The sequence below is a fragment of the Micrasema longulum genome, unplaced genomic scaffold (genome assembly GCF_059751315.1).
Source record: "Micrasema longulum isolate JH-2025_06_02 unplaced genomic scaffold, ASM5975131v1 h1tg001684l, whole genome shotgun sequence".
In the NCBI taxonomy this organism is placed as follows: Eukaryota; Metazoa; Arthropoda; class Insecta; order Trichoptera; family Brachycentridae; genus Micrasema; species Micrasema longulum.
In genome coordinates this window covers 1-24,505 of record NW_028278863.1, presented here as the reverse complement: position 1 = coordinate 24,505, position 24,505 = coordinate 1, and the positions used below count along the sequence as shown (strand labels likewise).

Sequence of the window (24,505 nt, the reverse complement as noted above, 5' to 3'; positions counted from 1 at the left end):
GAATGTGGCCACATAAACCAGTCAAGGACATGTCATTAGCCGAGTTGATTCTTAGACTTCCATATTCCCTTCTCAAACATATATTCCCTCTCGGTTGCAACAAATTAAGATATCAATAACTTCCTAGGGAGGAAATTTATCCTGTCTCCAAACACTTGTACACACTCAAAACAATTCAGATTAAATGATTTAATATAACAATAATTATTTGCAACTGTTTTTCTGGAACGTTTGAGAATCGAAACAAAACCACAACCAAAATACCTGTTTTTATATTTACCAACTGTTATAAAAAGAAGCAAAAATTAAGAAAAATATATTTAATTGCCTGGGGAGGTATTAAGTACCACTCTCGCGGCACGAGAAACCAGTTTTTCTCGTATATTTTGTACATAAATATGCGAGATAATACGGCCGCGAGAGCATTTGGAATACCACCCCAGGTAAGTGAAATGGTTCAGCCGGAAGAAAATCACACAAATAATAATGGTTCAGCTATTTAACTATACAAAAGTCGACAAATGGAAGAGTTTAGGAAATTTGGATGTTTAAATACAGGCAGAATGATGACTGTTAAACAGTGTTTACAGTGGCCACATAGACCAGCCCATGACAGATCATAAGCCCTGTAAATGCCTAGACTTCCACACTCCCTTCGCAACAAATATAGATAAAATAAATTAATTTCAGAGGGTAAACAAATATTTTTGATTATCCATGATATTTATTTTTTAAGGATAAAACTGATACATTGATTTAGTTCCTGATTGTGTCGTCTAAATTTTATTTTTTATTTTTAGAGCATTTCTTTGGTATTTTTTTATTTTTTGAGTAGGGTGTTTGACCTGACGTTTTTGTAATAAAATTAAATAAAAAGATGCACTTACTATTTTAAGATTTGAAAATTCATTTTCTCAATCCCTTGTGAGATGGTGTTATATAATATTTCGCCCGTTACCTTCCCCTGGAAGTTTCTTATGGTGTAGGCGGCGGTATGGATTACACGAACGCCGCCCGCGCCCTAGCGACGGTCGCGAAAACGAATATTTTGCCTGCACCAAGAACATTCCGCAAAACAGCTCCCCCGTATTTGTAAAAAAGGCAAAACCAACGAAACCTAACAAGGGAGCAATATTATCAGATACACTTTCCCGTTTGATGAAAAACTACCGAATTTTATCTAGAAAACCAATTTTTGCGTTAATTGAGAACGGCCACATTGTTACTTGTTACATAACCTTAAAATGTCAAAGACTATTCATAATATTTTCGCATAACGATGGCTAAATATTTTTTGGGATTCTAATGTGACATCATTAAGGGTTGTTTTTTTTGTAATTAAGAAAGGCTATGACGCACATTCCTTCATAAAAAAATATTACGTAGATATTTCCTTGAAAATGTTTCATATTTTATAAAAGAACCATAGAGGTGATATAATATATCACTGAAAAGAACTTACATTTTGATCATAGAAAAAATTGCAAATCTGTATCAAACTCCCTGAGTTCAGTGTTTTATTTTTATTTTCTTAATGATTATAGACTATTAAACTAAGCAAAAGTAAAATGTTTTTTTGAATATCGTATTATCAGCATTATGATTTTTTAAAGTTTTGAATTTCTGAAAACACTCCACGAGTGACGTCAGAGGTTCTTCTCTGTCAGTTCTCACGATCGGTTCGTTTACGGCAAGCAAACCGGATATCCTTCCCAGCTCTCATATCATTGTATGGTTCATATGAACCAGTGACGTCGTTCAAAGTAGTGCGTTTTTATAAAAAATATTTTTTTCGTAGATTTTCAAGAAACTTTTCACCATAATTAAAGGCTCTAATTTTTACCGCGCGCAATAAAACATTTTTTGTATCCGGTTTCCCGTAGGGCTAGAGTTCCACATTTTTACAATCAAATATCAATAAAAACATAGTGATCGACCGAAGATTCTGGTTTCGGCAAAAATTTGGCCGAAACTTCAGCTTAGCCGAAACCTGCGGTCGGGATGTGTCGGATTATATTATTAGCATCCGCACGCGTCGGACAGGCGTTTTCGATTCTTCCTACCACGGATTTTTAGTATTTTTTTACAAGCAGACTTTTGTAGAGTTTTACTTTTTATTTTTTAAGGATGTATCCCAAATATACATTACCATTCATAATATAAGCACAATTAGGGATATCAAATTATAGTTAATTCAAATAATTAGTTATTATATTGTCATTGTATAACATAAAAAAAATTAAAAAACTAGACTAATTTTGTTATTTGTTGACAATTTTTTTTTTTTTTTTTCAGAAAACATACAGTCATACATAATAAGTATTAAGAACAACAATTTAAAAAATAAAAAGATCAATAAAGTTTTCATAAACTATGCAAAAGATATAAACATTAAATGTGACAAAAAAATAAATAAATAAGGATTTCAAGTGAGAAAATAATAATTGTTAACATTTGCGTTTTCCATGGAGGTAATAAATTAAAATAAATAAAATTATTGACTGCACACTCCGAGCCATCCACGCACACACATGAATGCACATATAAAACATACACAAACATATACATTACATGCAGCACATATACAAAGCATAAACCACTCAAGATGCACATTCAGCAACTATCCCAAATAATCGACCCCATGAAGAAATTTGCTGTACAAATGCAACGTGAAGTTAAAAATGTCTACATTAATACCGCAGTGGCGAGCGGTGAGTTTTTAAATTGGTAAGCTATGAAAATTCTGATAAAATGTCCATAGCGGTATTATGGCATATAAAAAACAAGTCTATTTTATATTTAATAAATCATTCCTAACAAATGGCTATAGTTTCAGTAAAAATATTTTCTAATGTAGCACAAACATTTGATTTAAAAAATACAATTTAAAAAAACATAATTGCAAAAAAAAAGATTGGAACCCCTAAGGATTCGAACCCCCGCCTACGTCATTAGAAAGCAACGACCCATCCGCGGAGCTATTTCGCGTTTCGGGCTAAGTGTCGAAAAAGTCATTAATAAACTGAATAATTCATTAGCGCACCGGTGCATCTTTGGTTAAGTCAGACTATTATAACTTGTCTTGAAATAAAACAGTATTTCTTAATACATGATAATAATTAAATAATTTAAAAGTATTCCTTACCGAGTACGATAGTTCACCAAACATAACATAAATTACGTTTTAAGAATCATTGTTTCATCGACTTTTATATCACATTATTATTCACAAAACGACATAAGTTATACATATTATAATTCTTCATATATATTTATTCTTAACACTATACACTAGTAACGTTTTTATCATAACTCTAACTAAATTTTAAAAGTTTAAATGGATACTGAAGAATAACCTACAATATTCAACTGTCATCGTATGCACAAAAACGAATTACAATTAAAAAACGAATAACGAATAAAAAACGAAACGAAAGCGAATCTTTGTTTTTTAAAACCCACTAAAGGATTCATACTATATTATGGATTGAAATATCAATTCGTTTCGATTAAAATATCAAAATATTTATTTATTTTAAAGCAAATTTACTTTCAAACCACCAAAACATAAGTATGATCAATTACTTACTTATTATTGTAACGACATACAAAATGTATTCGTTATCTCTTTCTTACACATAATGAGTGCGTATATTGTCACCTCCCTTAGACTGTCGTAAGTCAAATTGATGTATTTTAAAGAATACTGGCCCTTATGAAAAAGTATTAAAAGACTAAATTGCATTAATGAAAGCTGCAAGATTTTACTGTAATCGCAAGTGTAATTTTTCGAACGAGATTCTAAAGTTTTAGGTTAAAGACGTATTTGAATTAGTGATTTTGAAGTGAGCAGAGTAATCTCGTGTAATCCAGTAGTAATAATTTTGACCAATAGAGGCGCAACTGGTCGCTGTATGGAATAAAGGAATATGATATAAATTTAATAACCTAAGAAAAGTAATATATTTTTTTGGTGATGTGTTTTTTCCTAATAATACTACAGTATTATAAAACATTACTTACGATGTCAAAAAAATATGGTAAGCTGCATGTAATCGATTATAAGGAGCATTCGCCCCTGCAATACCGTCCAGTCCATTATACGGTACTAGACTGTTGGTAGTTTTTCATATTTGTATTTTTGTAATTCCTTTAAAGTTACTTCGTAAAAGTTCCTGTAGCAAACATTGAACAACTGTTTCATATTAGTTATATGAGGGTATTAAAAGCAAACTTAGAAACCTCCATTGAAGGAGTTACTGAGAAATTTGCGAACAACTTTGAAAAAATAATGTAAAATTTCGAATTATGCTTCACTAACTCTATGGAGAATGCTAAGTTTGTGGAGTCAAGAAGTATAATTGAAATCTGTTTTTGCAAGATTTAGAGACGAGTTTAAATTACGCTATTGTTAAGGTAAGTAGGGTTTTATGTAAACTTTATTTTGCATCAATAACTAATTTTCCGTTTTTGATGGAGATTTCGAAATTTGCTTCTAAATACCCACGTATGTATAACATAACAAGGAACCAAAGAGCGATAAAAATAAACTAATTTCATAATCATCGTTATTTCCTTTCTGCATCTAATGGTGCACAGGGCACTGCATTGGTACACCAATCGCAAGGCATCTTGATAAAAAAAATTGTCGCATGAAGGTAATATAATCAGTCTTACGCTTCAGGTGTCATTCCAGGGGACTTTGGAATATTTTAGTTTAAAAACACATATTTAAATAAATAATCAACCATGTCGGGAATCGAACCTGAGACCTCTTGCGTGGTAGGCAAACTCCCTGACCACTTCACCACGAGGCTGTCTTTTGTACTCTATTTATTTTGTACTAAATTTATGCGTTTTATTTTATGGTGTATTTTATTTAAAACTTTTTTTTATAAATTCGAAGGTTTAATAATAAAAACGTCTTATATTTGGCCGTGTTGATGAGACTGTTAATGTATTTAAATAAGTTTCGGATTCGGCTGAAAATCTCATTTTCGACGGTCTTTCCAAAAAATGAAATGTACAGGGAACAAGATAAATATAAAATGTGCAAATTATAATACTACAATAAAAACTTTGTTGTAAGCGTTACCAAGGTTTATTCCATACAAAGAAGACAACTGTTTTTCGGAAGAGCACTCCTATCGAAGAGTGATGTTAAATAAATATAAATTCATAATTCTTAACTATTTACAACATTTAAAAAATAATATATAGTAAACTTAAGAAACACGAATCAGATAAAAACTTAAATTTTATAATAATTCATTGTGAAATTCGAAATAAATCCCGATTGTCAACTGAATAAATAAAATTGGAAAGTGCTTTAAAAAATGTTTACAAATATCTTCAATTAAGCATATTATTGTTTTGACATTTGTTTTGTGTTTTCAGTTAATATTGTTCAAACGTATGCAGAATTATTATAAATGTTACACAGAATTGAAAGAAATCACTTAAACTAGCCAATGATAGCTCTTAAACTGTTTAAATGCCTAGCCTTCCGTATTCCCTTCACAAAAATGTTTCCATCTCTGTTGCAAAAAAAATCTTGAAAATTCTCTAGGGGGTGATATTTAACCATGTCCTCAAAAGTTTGGGCACACTCAAAATATCGTTTTAAATTAACATAACACCAATATTCCTGTAGACGTTAAACAATTTAATTTTAAAACAAAAATAAGGCTAAAAACATAATTTTAAATCGAACGTATTGAGGATACAACTCGAAATATTATGCACGCTAACTATAACACTTCAAATTTCGAATTTCCATAATAATAATTTTGCAATCTTTTTGACAATGCGTACGGAATTTTATTACATTAGGGTGCATTACGTATTGCATTTTTCGTCTACTTAAATTGTAACCCTCCATGCATTAGGGGATGGTGTCAATGACCCCGAGATATATTTGACCCATGGTAAGCACGTGTTTAACTAATGTAGTTTTAAAAAAAAAACATTATCAAAAACTAATAAAGTGTTAAAATAAAGTATTATTTCATAAGTAATTTTCAACTTAGATTTTGAAGTGGATAGGTACTAGATACTACATAAAATAAAATCGGGTTGTAGTCTCGTGACTAGTGTTGCGGACTCACGGACCAGAGGCCTGTGGTTCGAACCCCACTCTACTCAAACTTGATTCCCATCTTCTAATAGCGAGTTATTCGAAATTCGTTAAAAATGGTCCCAAGTTGAAATATTTGGCTAAAGCAAAAGAACGCTTATATTTTTTTCATCATCATCATCATTCCCTTTGCGCACCTAATGGTGCATAGGACACTGCATTGGTACACCAATTGCAGCGTATCTGGAAAATAAAGTTGTTACATGAAGGTAAGATGATCAGTCTTAGGCTTCGAGTACTATTCCAGGAACTATGAAATATTATAGTGTGAAAACACTAAATAAAAAAAAATAAATTAAAAAAACCATGTCGGGAATCGAGCACGAGACCTTTTGGATTACACCACGAGGCCAATTTTTTAATATTTTTTTAAATTAAAATACGCTAAGTGAATCCAGATGAGCTTCTTTTATGAATTCCTGTTAAAACTGAAAAGATTTCAGATGCTAGAAAATTAATCAGTAAACGTTTGGAAAATAATGAGAGAAACTCGAAAATTTTTGATTAAAAAAAAAAATTATTTCCCAGGACAACAAGGCTACATTTGAAAAAAAACTCTCCCTTTTCATGTATAATAAATACTAACGAAGGTGTTTTAATTTAATGTATAATAATTAATAACAACTAATTATATTTCGTAATATAAACATACAAATATTGTTTTATTTATTTCTTTATTTTTACACCACAACAGGCCAGGAGGCCCAGTTACAGTGGTGAATTACATCACAGAATACCTAGGCTTGAGAATAATCACATTTTAATTTTTGTGTTCTCACCGGGAATCGAACTCGGAACCTTTTGTGTGTCAGTCAAGCGTCTTGACCACTGCACCACGGAGGCCGCCAATTTAAAGTCGTCTCTTTCATTTTGCTTCTAAAAACCAATATTTGCCGCACTTTAATCCCAAAAACCGCTATTTTACAAATACTGTTCCAAAATTTGAATTCTTAAAATGCACTTGGTGGCTCTAATATTAAATTTTTTATTTGTTAGAATAAAAAAACTAAAAATATATGCGTTCTTGCGCACAATATTATTCCGTACTCTTTCATTCGATTCTTAATTAAAACTAATGTCTGAGCACCCGATGACAAACTATTATTTAATAGTTTATCGGTACAAAATATGATTATATACTTTGTTTTCTTTATATGGTGTATAAAAATTGTAATAATGTGTATTTTATTGAATAAAGACTATTGTTTTTTTTTATAAACGTAATATTACGCCTATTTTATGAACGTTATAAAATTATAGATTCCTACACATGGCAGTAAAGTATCGTTTACATGTGAACAATACAATATATAAATATGTGACAATATTATCTTGTCACAACTCCGAGAACAGCCTAAATTGTGCGGGACAGAACGCTGTCACAATATGAACATTTGGCCGCAGTTCACCCGTGAGCGCTGAAAAACGAATTATTTTATACCAAGATGTATTGGAATTGTAAAAGGACAAGCTAAATAATAAAAATGCGCTGGAGCGACACGCACACGTCGAGCGAATCGCTATTGTCATAAGGTCCTGTCCATGCGCGTTCACTCGAGGACAATGCGGCCGTGGGCGTGGTGGGAGTGATCATTGTTTTGCGTAGATATGTAGATTGCCCGTCTATCTCGGTGACAATGTCTCGGGACAATGTTTTGTCTTATAAATTTATTTTTTCACGTGGACAATGGTCAAGAATTGGGACTAAACAATATTGTATTGTCCACGTGTAAACGGCCTTTAAGTCATTTAAAACATGAAGCATTTCGTAACAATAATAATTGCATGCGTTAGCTTGAAATTTGAAAGGAATTCTGCAAACAAATATTCCCATACAAAGAAACAGTTCTAGTCGGGAAAAAATCTTCCTCGGCGTTGTTAACCTTATTTTGCCTAACTTAAAAACACTGATTTATCAATTTTATTCAATTATGTATGAATAAATCAACTAATATATGGTAAATACTTGTTTTGTTTTTACGATGGAAGCATTTCTTTTTGTCGTAACAGTGCCAAAACCAGAGTACGAAAAGAAATTAAAAAGTGAGTCTAAAATCATAAACAGTGTTTTAGAAAGTGCGTCCATAAAAGTCGAAAGTGAAATTCCTCATCTTTTAAACCTCAAAAGTAGCGATTCTCGTTCTTTCCATGCCAAAGAGGTCCTCGAATCTGGTGAAAATGAAGAGGTGTCATCGAAATTCCCCGGAGTCCACTTTACGGCAGGAGGTGGTCTCGTTTGTGATCAGGATTCGATGGATCGTCGAAACGAAGAACTGGAAGGAACGATCGACAGTTTAAAAGTGAAAAAGAGAGCCTGCAAGAGTTTAAAGAATTATTTAGTGGATATGAAGCAGGAGGAGACGTTTGATGGAAGTCCAAGATTGAAGAAAGTTCATTTAGTAGAGGATGATGTTTTTGACGATATTCCTATGGAGCAGGTTAGTTAAAACGTGTTGAGTGAATTAAAAGTATACCTCGTCAGTTTTGACACTCCATATCAATTCAAATGACTTCTGATATTTTTATAGAATCATTATTTATAAACTAACACAATTAAGCATTTAATTGGCCTCACATATAATAATTTAAAAGATGATATTAAAATATTTTAGACATTTGGTTTAGTTTATTATTTCTTGGGCAATTCATTGTGCATAATTCATTAATCTCCAGACTCCTTAGTTATTCTCCTCATTGAAATGGTAGTCTTATTTATTTACTTTGTTTGATTTAAATGAATGAATTAAATATTTTTTTTTCAAATAAACACAAATACTAATTAAGGTCTTAGCCTAGGCATAGTGGTAAACTAAGGATGGAAATACCATCCTTATTCTATCTCTATAATAAGGACGGTATTCACATTTATGTTCTACCAGGTTTATGCCAGGTTTATAAAGTAAGGCCCCAAGTATAAATATTCTGCAATATATTGGTATAAGAAAGGGTCAAATAGGCAAAGTGGTGTGTTGTGCATATATATTTTATTTCTCTAAACCCAATAAACATTTTATGAATACAAATTACGACATTAGGTATAATTGTTGCTTTACTATGAGAACGCTTATGTCTTTCAAAATAGTTATTAATTTCATCAAAAATTATTATTTTTCATTGTAAAGTACAAACTGAAATATACATAAGATACATCCGAAAAAAATATACATTTTCGCAACTGCTCAAATTTATTTTGAAAAAACAGCTTATGGAAATCAGAAAAAAATACTATATTTACAAATAAACCAAAAGTATTAAGCCAATATTATAGTTTTGCACGTAGTCTTAAATATAATGTCAAAAAAAGGATACCCTACCACGGGTTTGGTAGGCAAAAGCTCTATCTAACTACTTGACGGATTAATCGCCACCTGATGATGCATAGGGCAGTGCATTGGTAAATTAAAACCTAAGAGTTTCGATCAGTCCCACCCACAAGTCTTTAATCTGCACATTCCGAAAACAAATTTAAAGATTTAATGAAGAGTTAAATACTTTTAAAAATATTATATATTTGTCTTCAAAAGATGCACGTTATTTAGAATGTATATTTACCGCTTTCAATCCCCCTATCACCGTCAGTACAACTAAGTATCGTCAAATATAGTCAATTTATCCCTAATTTTCCATCTATTTTTCCCTCAATCCAATTTCCCAATCAGGAAGTTGATTGTACTTTTGTATTTATATTTATTTGTTAAAATACCATCAAACTAAGCCAAAAAATATTAATATATTTTTTTATTTATTTAACTTTTTGCACACAATGCTAAGTTAAATCATGAAAGAGAAACACGTAAAAGGCATTAGGTAGAACAGAAACTTCTTCACATCTCCCCCATTCCCGCCCTGAAGGTCAACCATGCATAAATGTATATAACGCCATTAAAATTCTTGTTCAAGGTAGAAGCTACCTTACTCGAATTAATTTATTGTAATATTGATTAAACTATGCATAGTTAGAATATTAAAAAAAAAACGGAAAGAAAAATAATTTTCAAAGAACAAATGAAATATTTATTTAATCAAAGTAGGTTAAATGATGTGGAAATGCGATCCCTCAGGCAGATGTGAGGTGAAACTATGTATGATAGGTGCACAAATGAAAGAATCAAGAAAGTGGTGCTGCGTTGGTTTGGACATGTATTATTAATATTTAACTTTTTGTACATAATGTTATTTGTACTTTGCCTAATGGCAATTTCTTCCAACCAACTAATAAACTACAAGTTTTATTTTTATAATTAAAGTTAAACCATATTCAATTATTCAATATAAAATAAAGATAAAAAAAGCTAAAAATATACAAAAATAGAAATAAATATATTTGTGTATAAATTACCTTAAATCAATACCATTACTCGATGGGAAAAAAAGAGGAAATAGGAAAGGAGCAGATATTAAGGAAGAGAAAGGAGATGTTTGTTCAGAGATACTGTATTAACATTTTTGATGGTGGATGGGAGATGATTCCACAGTCGAGCGGCATGGACACTATATGAATTAGAGAAGAAAGAGGAATTGTGGACGGGTATTAAGAGAGTGCCTTGAAAATTGGAACGAAGAGGTAAACCATGAACTGATAAGCGTTGAAAATTTTCACGCAGGTATATAAGAGCGTTAGAACTATGAAGTACATTGAACAGAAGTGAGAGGGAGTGATAGTCTCTCCGCTGTCTATTTTTATGTATGATTTTTTATAATTTTACGATTTTTAAATAACTCCGCGTGTGATGTTACAAGTTTTCTTCGATGAGTTCGGCTGATTGGTGAATCGGCTTCCCGTTAGCCAGATTTTTTAATATATCACAACACCTTATCATTGGTCGATTCGGAAGAATAAGTGACGTCGTTCAAAATCCCGTTTTTTTTTTAAAAAAAAAATGTTTTGGACGATATGACGAATCAGACCATTAGATGCACCCCAATTTTTGGTTGAATTTTCAGAATAAAAAAGTGCGTCTTATGGTCCGAAAAATAAGGTAATTTTTACGTTTTATTATTTTTTCATACATTTTCAAGATCCTTTTGCCGTACAATTGAATGCTCTATTTTTTTTCGCGCGTAAGAAAACATTTTTTATATCCAATTTCCAGTAACACTGAACATCCTCAAAATCAGAACTTTTTAGCTAACCACTAAATACACATCGTTATCATATTTATCTTCCTCCATAAATGCTACTAGTTGTAGTGAGAAACTTACATCTTACAGTCGCAAACATACATCTTTATACACTGTAACGTGTTTATATTCCAGATGGTTCAAAAAACTCTCTCTAGCCTCGGTGTGACCGCTAGTGGTTGGTCGTCCGAGGAGCACGCCACGCACGCGCAGCTCGTGTTCGGCGTGCAGGGGGGCGCGCGCTGCGAGCGGGCTCTGCAGGCGCTGCGGGCGTGCGGAGTCGGCGCGCGTGCCGCCAGCGCGCTCAGCGTGCTTCCGTGCGCGCTGCACTACGGCGGAGAGGACTCTAAGAACGACGCGCAGGAGTGAGTACAAATCTTGCGCATCTTCTGGTTTCAACATCTGGAATGAATTAATTGCAGCGAACACTAGCGTCAATTCTCCATTCATTCCGATCCGCAGAGGCTCTTTCAATATGCCATAAGCTTAGATACCTACAGTATAAAATTTTAAATATTCATGGAAACAAAGTCTTTTTACAGATAAAGTATTAACAGAGATGGAAAAACTTTTTCCGAAGCGAATATTATAGAAGTCTAGTTTTTTGATTTCTCAAATCTGATTACCAAAACTGAATCTTTATTTATCTTCTTGAAACGAGAAATTTATCAAGTAACCCAGAATTATCCAGAGGTAGACATATTTTTTTATCATGGCTTTTGACAGGGTGAATCACGATGTGTTGCTAAGCAAATTAAATTGGTTTTAGCAATAAACTATTAATATTTTTTGCAAATTATTTTTTAAACAGGAGTCAATTTGTCACTTGTTGACTTTTAACTTGATTGGGGAACTCAGAACTAACTAAATTTTAATGTTTCAAAATGTTATGTTTTGTCATATACAAAGACCTCAGAATTAAGAATAGTCCAGAAACCGCAGACGCACATCAAACAGAAGGCGACTAAACTACTCATAAATGAGTAGGTTTACGTTTTGACCCATTAGTTTCTTTGTAGACGTCGCTCAGTACGCAACTCCTGATTTGAATTCAACTATGCCGTGTTGTGTCCTTTTAAAGTGTATAAATACTGCTAGGATCTCAAAGAAACAGGATGCAATCACATTTCATGTGTAATTAGCAAATGAATGTGTATGTAACAAATGTATTACTTAAAAATTCAATCATTTTTCCGTTTGTCAGATTATCGAAAAAACAAACAGAACATTTCGTAAGTGTTGCCAGGGTAGTAAATTTTTCTACCCTACTTTGCTCATCTAATAAGAGAACTAATGAAAATTGGATCTCGGATTAAACAACTCTATCGTGGACATTTGACCGAAATTATCTTTAAAACATCAAATATAAAGTAACATGATATAAAAATATCCGTTTTATGTAAAATAAAATTAGTTTTATATTTAAAGTTTAAAGTTCATTAATTCAATTACTCTTATTAACTGACCCTTTACTTATCTACTCTGTTGTGTCAATCAATATTTCCGCGTGCACAATAAAATTTTAGAGAGAAATTAACAGATTGCTTTTTTTACCTTACATTTGTGTTATAATTATATTTTTCCCATCATGCAACATTACGCGGCGACATCACTAATGCGCGCGGCGAAAGAAGGACATAGTGGGGGAATTATTGGATATGGTCCGATGTATTCAAACATGATTCTACGCTCCTTCTGGACTATTCTTAATTCTATGACAAGGACATCAAAAACTATTTGTATGCGGTACCTACTGTATGGGAGTGTGTTCACTTAAGCGAACTGTCACTGTCAAAGATCTGGGAGTTATGTTTGATGCTCAACTGAAATTTCATACTCACATAGGCACTGTCTGTGACAGTGCGCGAAAAATGTTGGAATTTGTTCTCCGAACAGCTGAGGTGTTCTTGAATCCTCGTGTTCTTAGGCTTCTTTATAACGCGTTGGTGCGAAGCAGACTTAAGTGTGGATTTTTGATCTGAACGCCCCTCGAATTGAAGTCCTCTGTTATGCTTGAAATGGTTTAGAAGAATTTTCTGAGGTATTTTTTTAATGGAGTGCGAATACTATCCGTGCTTTTACCTGTTTGACTTTATACTGGGAATGCTTGGCTACAATAATTTAGAGAAAAGAAGATATGCATACATGCTTCTGTATTTTTTCCAAGTAACTCGTGGTATTACAATCAACAGGTGTAATGAAGAGTATTTTTCTTTATGTTCCTAATGACTACCTTAGACATAAACAGCTTAAGCTGTTTTATCTTCCTGCTTGCAGAACCAACCTGCCGATGGTAATGCTTGTAGAAAGAGAAATGCTTGTAGAAAGAGAAATGTCTTTATTCAACCGTATCTCTTCGGATATCGACATCTTTGCTGTGTATTTTTATTTTACCATCTTTGTATATATAAATTTTAGTATTAATTTTTTGGCGCTATGTTTGCCTTGAAATATTTTTGTAATGTACATAAACGTATTTAAAATAAATAATTTGAAATTGAAATCGAAAAATTAGACCATTATTATATTTGCTAATGGACATTTAATTTAGAAACTCAATGATGAATTTCCTTGTTACTAGGGAGATATTTTAAAATTCGAATGAGAGTTTTATTGCTAATAGGTAGATATTTCTAAATATAGAATAAGAATTTTGTTGTTAATATGTAGATATTTGTAAATTAAGTGAGAACTTTGTAGCGAATTGGTTGATATTTCTAAATTCGAACGAGAATTTTCGCGCTAATACGTTATATTTCGAAATTTGAATGACGATATTATTGTCTGCTTATAAATATATTGAGTATAAATTTAATGCTAGTAAATATTCATTTGCATTTAACTACTGTTCTACGTCTACCGGTTTCGAGACTCACTCGTAACATGCTAATCCCCCGCCCCATTTTAGAGCTGTTTTTAGAATTATATAAAACATTTTTTAAACTATCATAAGTGCACATTGGTGTTAGCTTTCAACACCACGTGTCCTATCAGCACGTGGGTTTTGTATTTTTGTGGAACTAACGTGGTAAATATGTATGGTAGGATTCGCATGTTATTCTTTTTCAATCATCTGAATTACATTATACTTTTTCAACAGAATAAAAGACTCCGCGTGGAACACATTTGTGCGATCTGTTAGATCCAGACTAACAGTGGCTCAAGTGGCGGAGCAGGTTCGGGCGGAGGCAGCCCTGACTTTTGATTTTTTCTTCTTACTGATTGTGGCAGCCCTGTCAGCTGCAATAGGGCTGGCTGAAAATAGCACAGTTATCCTTGTAGCCAGTATGCTCATATCTCCGCTGATGGTAAGTTGAAAGATACACAGTTCTATAAATAAGCTGAACCTAAACCAAATGACCTAAAGGGCTTGTTTAGATATTATTATAGAGGAACACCAGTTCTTCTGCGGGTAGATTCCAAATGCACTGGATGCATATTTTGGTTTAAATGAGTAACAACCCAGAGGTGTGTTGGTATGCCCTTTATGTTATGAGTTGTGATCAGTTTTAATAAGGGTTAGTCACTTTTTCTTGCTTACCTTTTTACCGACTTACAAAGATGTGTAAAGTGGCCACTAAAACCAGCCAATGACAAGTCATAAGCCCTATAAATCCCTGGACTCTCAGACTACCCTCTCAAAAAAACTAAATAAAAATACGTGAAATTGACTAACATGTAAATGTAAGCAAGTGTATTTCATGAAAACCATATAAATGAAAAAAAAATTGGTGGCTCGTGTACCTACATTTTATTTGCCATGAAAATAAATAGGTACTAGGTTTCGAAATAATTAGTTCGACGAAATGTAGCCTGATCTTTCTGATAAGATTTTTTTTATTTTAGGGTCCTATCATGGCGGGTACATTCGGGACAGCTATCCAAGACAGGAATCTTCAGAGAATGGGAGTGATTCATGAAATAGTTGGGCTCTTAGTTGCCATGGCTGTTGGCTTTGTATTTGGTCTAGTCATTTGTGGAATCAATGAGAACTATGGAGTTGGGGAGTGGCCAACTTTTGAAATCTATTCTAGGTATAAAATAATGCTTATGCCCGATATTTTATAAATTAATGATCATTGACAATAATAAATTCGTAACCATATTTTTATTGTTATAAAGTTGGATAATTCATAAAGCGCCATTTTTGTGAAAATTACCTCAATGGCGCTGTGCAATAAATAAAAAATCCCAGCACATCTTGCAGCTACCAAGCACATGGACTATTGGGATTCTAGTTTCTCGTTTCTCGTTTCAATTATGATATAAAAGAAATCAAAGTATTTAAATATATTTTGTCCCGATAAACTATTTAATAATAGTTTGTCATCGGGTGCTCAGACATTATATTTCAACTATAACAAATATGAGCTAGAATACAGTACGTCTTGCAGCTACAGAGCGCATGAACGGTAGGCAATGTAGCCCCCATATAAATTATGTTGGACTATGAAATTTAGTATAAGGAGTAAAAGAGCATTTAATTAAAAATCATTTACCATCTTTTTTATTTCTAACTGCATTATCACATTCAAACTTTGATTAAAATTTTAAAAAATTGATTGGGATTCTGAGCCTTTTCAACCATAAAATGTGTAAAAAAAATGTTTGTTCCGCCAAAATAAGGATTACGAATTCAAATTTACTTTGTCGGCGGGTAAAATTGAAAAAAAAAACATCAAAATTATTATTTAACTTACGCATAGTAATTCGGAAAAAAAATATTATTTTTAAATTATACCTATTTTTCCCATTTCAGAAGAGATGTGCGGTCTTTGTGGGTAGGTGCTCTTGTTGCAATACCTGCTGGAGCTGCAGTGGCGATTGCAGTTTTAGCTGGTAACACTGCGTCACTGGTCGGTGTCGCTATTTCTGCTTCACTATTGCCACCTGCCGTCAATGCTGTGAGTTAAAGCTGACGTTTGTATTTCAAATATTTCGTCTTTCGTTCTTTACGTATTTATATTATGATATATAATATTATTTTAATTTTTCTTCAACTAATAAGCAATAAACTTTTAAACACATTAAACAGTTTTATTATATATTACGTGTGCCTGAATATGTGAATTTTCGCGTTATTTTGTCAAGCAATATAATAAAATAATAAATGAAGGGTTAGTTATTACCACATATATTATTATTATAAATTCTAAATATTCTATTATCGAAAACTCTTTCCATTAGAAATCAAAGTAGGATATTATTTTCCAACCAGAATGTTTACTAAACTTAGATTTTCACGGCCGTTAAGATGCACAATAAGTTTTTCTGGGTTATTGTGCAGAATGTTTACTGTTTTCTCAAGTAACAATTTGAATAGACAACATTTTATTTTGCCCGCTCTGTTATATATTATTTCAAGCGATTCGTATATTACTCGTGTAAAAGTATATGAACTCAAGAGAAATGTTAAAATGGATGCGTTTTCTTCCAGGGTTTGTTGTGGGCGATGTCATTTGTTCATCTGATATTTCTAAATGACGATACCCGATTTACAAATGTTGTGAAGACGAATATATACTCTGATAATCCAGTTATCGAACTGGCTGTGAGTGGATGCATAAGTTTGCTATTGACAGTTGTCAATATAGTTTGCATATTCTTCGCTGGAATTCTGGTTTACATGGTGAGTGAAATCTAGCTTTCAAATTATCATAATTTGTATTGAAATATTTCGAATTTATTAGTCTTTAAATGACGGAAATGGGAAGATATAAAAAATATTATTTTGAACTAAACTGATAACCACCAAGATGTGTTATCTATTTTTGTATTATGCATGTATTTTGCTTTTAATTACATACAGAGGCACAAGAGGAGACTTAACCAATGGTGGTTGACACAATTTTTCCATGAATATTTGTAATGAATCAACAACACTGTAATCTGATAAATTTTCATACAGGTAGTGATATTATAGGTAGGGTTTAAAAAAAAAATTCTTTCACAGAACCTATCGACTTCCACTTTATCGAGGCAAGTTCAGCTTCTATGAAGTTCTTTACATACATCAATTGCTGAAACTATTTGCCACCTTATTTTCACATTCATTATTAGTACGGCGCGGCGGTAGAAGATTTTTGTTGATTAACATCTTTGCTCTGTCTAAGTTTGAATCGAGACATTATAGGTTTCATGGGAACGTCGGGATAGAGGGCTCAATAATGGTGACAGTCCCGATATATCGGGACTGATGACGACCCTAATTATTGGGAAAATTTGTCTCGACTGTTTTGGCATCATGTTTTTTGTTAATCTTTGTTAATCTTAATGACTCCCGAGGGGGCGAAATCCAGTCTTTTGTCTACAAACATTTGGACAAACTTAAATATTGTAAATCATGTTAACATATTTTTTTTTTTTTAAATCGCTTAAATATTTAATTTGACTAATGTATCTTTCATTTATTTCAAACGTTTATACGTGTATATTATAGCAGTTTTATAAAATTGAGAATATCTACAAGTCTTAGTAATCTTACCTATTATTCTTTACTTAAAAACAATTGTGCGTATCTTTGTTATATTTCAAATAACACAGTTCAATTCTTTATTTTTTCATAATATAGGCTAATAAATAATGTTTGTTAGTTTAGGAAGAATAATGAAAAAAATTATAGAAACAAAATGCAATTACAGATAAAAAAAGTGGCTCCATCAAACTCAGCAGATGACCAGTTCTGGCGAAACGATATAAGAGTTGCGAGGAACTTTAACAAAACATTAAATAATGAGGAGCCAAGATTGGAGCATGTTTCGGGGAAGGATAAAGCTTCTCTCTCTCAGAGATATGATGCGGCATTGGAGCAAGCTGTTGTTTGGGAAGCTTTTCGGTAAATATTTATCTTTTCCTTTAATATTTGTTAACCCTTAAAACAATGCCCACTTTTGGCTGACCCACTGTCATTTTGGACGGTGCAGAAGGTAAATTTCCAACAAAATAATCAAAATATCCCAAATACCGATTGATTGATGCACGGATGTCAAATTGCTGACAGTATTGGAAATAAAAGATGACCCCAAATCCCCACTCGGAAGTAAAGAAAACATTATAGACAACTATTCTAAAAGCAGTAGCTTCCTTAGGTACCATCAGTGGAGTTGTTCAGTAGAGAGTTCAGACATGAAGTAGTAAATCACGTAACTATTAAAACTGCTGTATTCATTATTATAGACTAGCTTTTACCCATGGCTTCCCTACATGATATTAGGGAGAAATTAGTATGGTAATTACTAATTTTATCATTAAGTAATAAGAATTTTCTCGATAGGATGATATATTTTTTCAGGATCAAAGTATCGATTGCCGGTCCTCGAACGAACAGTATGAAAAAAATACAACGGTCTGTTTGTCTATATGGTGACGTAGCATCGTAATTCTGTTCACAAATCCTAAATCCTACTGCTGCAAAACCAAATGGAAAGCAAATCTAACAGGAATTTAAAAAAATTATTTCAAATTAGTTCTTTTTGACCGCTCACCTTTCTAGGCGGCATTAGCAAATTAATAATGATGCCATATTTTTTAATTTTCCTTTTTCCAATTTTGTGATAATAAATAACTAGCCTTTTTTACTTCTCAGCGCTCCGGTCCCTATGCGAAAATCAAATCGATTGGTCGCTTTGTTGCGATGACACTTTCTCATTTATAATATTAGTATAGATTATTTTTCAAAACCTGTACAAAATCTGTTGTAACTTTTTAAAATGACAATAATAAACTTTCTAATTACTTTAAATTGTGCAAATTCTGTCGCATTGTTTTCATAAAAATACCTGATGTCCTTATTTATTTATTATTAAATCTGTACTATTTATCTTTTCCCTATTTTCTTTTTCTGATACATCAATTTATTTATTTTTTTGAATTTATTGATTTTCACATAGGATTCATAGAATCTCCCGCAAATGTCAATCAATTATAATTATATAATTCAAATGAACAATTTCCTACCGAAAAACATAAATTTATTACCATGTTGTTTTGTCTTCTAAAAACATATTCTTTTATAAAAAAAAATTCTAAACAGTTTGCGTTTGACAAAACTTTTAAATTTGGTTTTTGACATTAACTCAAATATTTATGGATATTTTGTTGCAAAAGCGTATACCTACAATTTCCTTGAAAATAATTACTAATTTAAACAGCACAGCTGGTTTTTGTTTATTTCTTGTGTTGATACTATGGAAATCTCTTTTCCTTTTAAAGCCATTATTGTTTTTGTACACGTCCATTATATTTTGATGAATATATTTACATGTGGCCGTCAATACATAACATTCTAATTTAGTCATACATAAATCTCTTCTGTACTTTTTCATTTTCAGCAGAGGTCAGTCTGATTTTATGAAGCACTTGAAGCTCGGTGCTTGTAGCCACATGACTTGGTCTCCTGTAGCCACTACAAGCAGTAGACCATCAGCCCATGAACTCCATGGCAGGTATAGGCGACTCAGCGAAGTACCTAACTATAGGAAGAAAAAACTGTGAGTACATGTAAACCAAATGCAACGCTCCATGTCAAAATAAAAACTGCGTTGCAAATTTCCTTATAAGTATTTAGTTACCTTTTTTGTAGTTTGTAGTTTTTTCCTTTCAGTAGGAGGATGCAAGCAGCTTTTACTGGTGAATATGTACGGTTCATAGTCCATAAAGATGACACACCCATACTAAAATGTTTCTCCTGAAATAGTGCGATGACCGAAGAAAGCAATGTCGTCATTTTCTATACAATCCAATATAATGCAACTCTATCAGTATTGCACATAAAATCGGGAGCATCGTTCTGCAGTACATTTACATCGTCCCTACCATGAAGAAATGATCTCCAAAGGAATATCGTCTATAAAGAGACTTCAGGGCATGGCAATGCCAGTCATTCAGTCCAACCAGTTAAGTTCAGTCAGTCAGTCCAGCTCGACGAAGTCACTCAGTTCCAGCATGTAGTTCAAGTGCAGTCTCCTTAACTTCTAATCGCCCTAACTTTCATGCGACTCAATTCATTATTTAACCTTGTGGAGCTCCAACCCTTAACAATAAAAATCCTATAAATAATACCATATCAAATACACATTTTTTTGCATTCTTCGCCTTTAAGGATTATCCTAGTGTAATTATTATTTTATTGTATTTAGCTCTATTTTTAATGAGTATGTACAACATTTTTCAGTGTTCAGGCAGATGAAGAAAACAGTTCTGTATGTGAAATAGAACCAGAACCCTGAATGAGTGTTTTCGACTCTATGGCTACTCCCAGGTAAAAATCCTGAAAACGGAAATCAAGCGGGGATAAGTCAGCCTCGTAGTGTAGTGATTGGCTCTTTCGCCTATCATACTTGAGGTCCCGAGTTCGATTCCTTGCAGGGTCAATGTGCAATATTTGTTTTAAAGGTGGTTTGATACTGCAATATTTCACTGTCCCAACTTGTAACTATTTCAATGATGTATAAAATAAAAAATATGTGTCCTCTCTTTTAGGAGTATTCCAGCCAATCAAACCTCTAAATACACCCGATTATCCGAAGATAAGGAATGTCCAGCATCGGAGGTGGAGGAATGTCAAGGAAAGACTCACTCAAGAGCTTCCAGTAGGAGTGTATCCAAGTTCACCATAACTCCAGTCAGGGATCCTATGTATGAAACCATCCACAAACTTAATAATAACATTTGAGACAAGTGAAGAAAAAAACTAATATTAATAAATCATAAACCAAAATTAAATGTATAAGAAATATTAAATTTTGAAAATGTTGATTGCAAAATACTTTTTCAAAAAAAAAAAAAAAAACACTTTTTAAGTCCTCTGTGAAGGGAACTTTAGTTTCATATTTTTTATGATAGTATTTATCTATTTTTTAGTAATTTATAAATTATGTTTGCATATCAAACTCATAATATGCATGAAATAATTTAATTAAATAACCCCACTCAATGGTGCAAAGAGCACTGCATTGGTACACCAATCGCAGCGTATCTTGGTAATTTTTTGTTGCGTTAAGGTAAGATGATCAGTCTTACGCTTCTGGTGTGTTCACGTTCACGTGCAGCCTATGAAATATTCTAGTGTAAAAACACCCCTTTAAATAAATATTTCACATCAACCATGCCGGGAATCGAACCCGAGACCTCTTGCATGGCAATTGGCAGCCTCGTGGTGTAGTGGTCAGTTTGCCTACCATGCAAGAGGTCTGAAAGAATTTTGTTATTTTTATCATAAATGTCAACATTTTAAAATTCTTTATCTGCTTTTGTCTTTAAAATATTTTTCATTGAGTTGATGTACATAGCATAATTATTTCATTTGTCTTAATTAATAATTGTGTAAAATTAAATATTCAAAAATAATATCCTTACATTTGTTACCTACTAAAAAATGTTGTCTGCATTTTTTTATTTTTTACATTTATTTATTTTTTTGTTTTTTTACAATATACATAATTACATAGCAATGAAATACATATTAACAGTAAAAATGGTAAACAAAAAAATCCCACTAAGGCGTGGCCTGTTCGTGGGTATACAAGAAATGTTTATGAATTTTTGTTCCTATAATAAATAGACAGGTATAATATCTTTTATTATTAAGAAAAAGAAAAGAAAATATTCCGTAAAAGATTATAAGGTACTTTTTTATTTTATAGTAATTAAAAAAGGAAATAGAAGATATTAAAAAAAAAACATAAAAATATTCCTTATTTTTAAAGGACAACAAAATATGTCATAGAAAAAAGAGTTAATATCTTTAGTTTGAATCCAGGATAGTGCGTGTTTCTCAAAAGAAGGAAAATTTTGGGGTCAATGAAATATTATCAGTAAAAAAAGAATAAAAAAAATTTGGGCCTATAAAATATGCATGTCTCTGTGCTAGCCTCGTTTTACAATGTGGTATTTCTAACACACGATTCCTTCTTTGACTTGATCTATTTGAATTGTAAATACATTTTGGTTCTTAAATATATATTTTAAACATTGAAAACAATATATTTGTCTTATATCTAAAAGTTTAGCTTCTAGGATCAATTGGAACATTATTATGATATCTGTGATAATTCGGTTATGAATATTATATTTTTATTCTGAATATTATCTATGTTTTTTTCGTTTCAATAAATTTTACATGTGTTTTGAAATTTAACTTGTTGGTGTATATTTTTAATTTTGTGATGTCCTTCCTGTAAAACAGCTTTGACTACAAATTTATTGTAAATCATTTTGTTAATTAGAAATATAAAAAAATAGTTTCCAATGCTCAAACACTAGATTTAAAACTAAGATTCCCCGGTTGTTCTCCGAATTACAAAAAGGGAGAACAAACATTCAATTGTGTTTTATCAAGGTGGTTCAGTGATCTCCTTCAAGCCATTATTAACACGGAAGATCTTCAATGAAATGACCAATGTTATTAGATACAAGTGTTGGGTTTGTACAGTACTGTACAGTAATGGAGGATTTTATTCTATAAAAATACTTACGCTTTTATTGTCATCCTGTACAGGGTTGGGGTAATAGTGGTGAGTTTTCAAAATGGAATCAAGAATAGGGAAATATAATATATTTATTTTTTACTTTTTAAAATCAATAAGGGTATGAAATACTATTGAGGTAATCAATAAGGGTATGAAATACTGTTGAGTAAAATAATTTTTCTTTTGCTATTTATTAGTAGCATAAAATTTTAATTTGTAATTTTGAATTCCGGCAAAACCGGTCCATTGCATTTGCCGCGCCCCTTATACGTCACGATTCGTATATATTTCGAAGTTTGTTTGTGACCGTTAAAATTTAAATATAAAATCATCACAAATCTTAACATTACAGTTATAAAGCCCAAACATGTCTTGTTATTGTAGGGATATATTTTGAATGGTTGATATGAAATATTTATTTAAAAGGGTGTTTTTACATTTAATATATTTCATAGTCCTTGGACTGGTACCTGAACCGTGAGACTGATTATCTTACCTTCATGTAACAAAAATGATCAAGATACCCTGCGATCGGTGTACCAATGCAGAGCCCTATGCACCATTAGGTGCTGAAAGGGAATGGTGATGATGATGATATTTTTTAAAGTTATGTATGAAAACATTTCTCCACAATATCCATATTGATTTTGAAAATACAATTAATTATTTTAAATCCGTTTCATATATTTTTATGAGTATTCGTAGTATGTGATATTTCGCCATTGTCAATAAATATCAAAAATCAAATTCAGATATTCTTTATTTTAAATAAATATTTCACGTCTACCTTGTCAGGAATCAAACGCGCAACTTAATATGGTTATTAAAGATGAATACAATAGCCACAACTAAATGCATAATTTTATATTATGTGTAACATAATTTTTATTCAAATTACTTACCTGTGAATTATTCATGTGATAATTGAGAGTAAATTAGTTGATAATTAGCAGTGTCAAGATCTATTATTAGTTTAGATGTCATTCATTTGATGTTACTGCAGTTCTGTGCAAGTTGTGAAGATGGCTGGTGTTATTTTTATTGTTTGTGTCCCCACTGCGAATTATGAACAAGTTCTGCAGTACGGAGGCCGAGGCTTTAAGCAGGATCCTGAAGTCGTTAAGAATCCTCCGAGTTTGTTTACCGTGGAAGTGGAACTAAGAGATAAGCGGATAGAAAGGATACCCATCACGGTGAACCAAGGGCTTACTAATCTGGGATTCAGCGATGGGACCTTTCTCCACGGAAACTGTAATAATGATGAAGGAAATGCAGTTGTTCCCATGGAAAAAGTGAGAAAAATTAAAATTTTGTATTTTATTTATTTATGAATTAGTAAATTATTATTTATCGGGGGCTGTGGTCCCGTGGCTAGTATCGTGGACTCGCGAATCAAAGATGCGTGGTTCGTACCCCGCTCTACCACAACTTGATTCCCATTTTCTTATAGTGAGTTGTTTACAACTCCTTAAAAATGCCCCCCCAAAATTTAAATGTTTGGATAAATCATAAGAATGCAAATGTTTTTTTTTTTTTTAAATCTATATAATAATTATTCTAAAAATGATTGACTGCGTCTGTTATGTACGGGCCCGTTTTACATGTACCTCGCTAATCCACTCGGTCCGGGAAAATTTTGGTGGGTGGATATACTTATTTGTTATTTTCTTCTTTGGTTTTATTTATTTAATTTCCATTCACAATAGAAAATTTTGCTAAAAGAAATCGAGTGTAGATTAGTCGGCCTCATGGTGTACTGGTTCGTGTGTTTACCTGCCTA

The 24,505-nt window shown here is 32.2% G+C and overlaps 1 protein-coding gene across 1 annotated transcript; it reads left to right on the top strand.

The window, feature by feature from the left end:
* Window positions 1–8,118: 8,118 nt before the first annotated feature.
* LOC148274322 (uncharacterized) lies at window positions 8,119–23,476 on the top strand. The gene is made up of 9 exons (XM_088237285.1): window positions 8,119–8,574; window positions 11,393–11,622; window positions 14,358–14,565; window positions 15,104–15,291; window positions 16,017–16,161; window positions 16,695–16,886; window positions 17,899–18,092; window positions 19,588–19,746; window positions 20,738–23,476. Exons 1-9 carry the CDS (start codon window positions 8,119–8,121, stop codon window positions 20,928–20,930), a joined length of 1,965 nt encoding a protein of 654 aa, XP_088093411.1. The 3' UTR covers window positions 20,931–23,476.
* The last annotated feature ends 1,029 nt before the right edge of the window (window positions 23,477–24,505 follow it).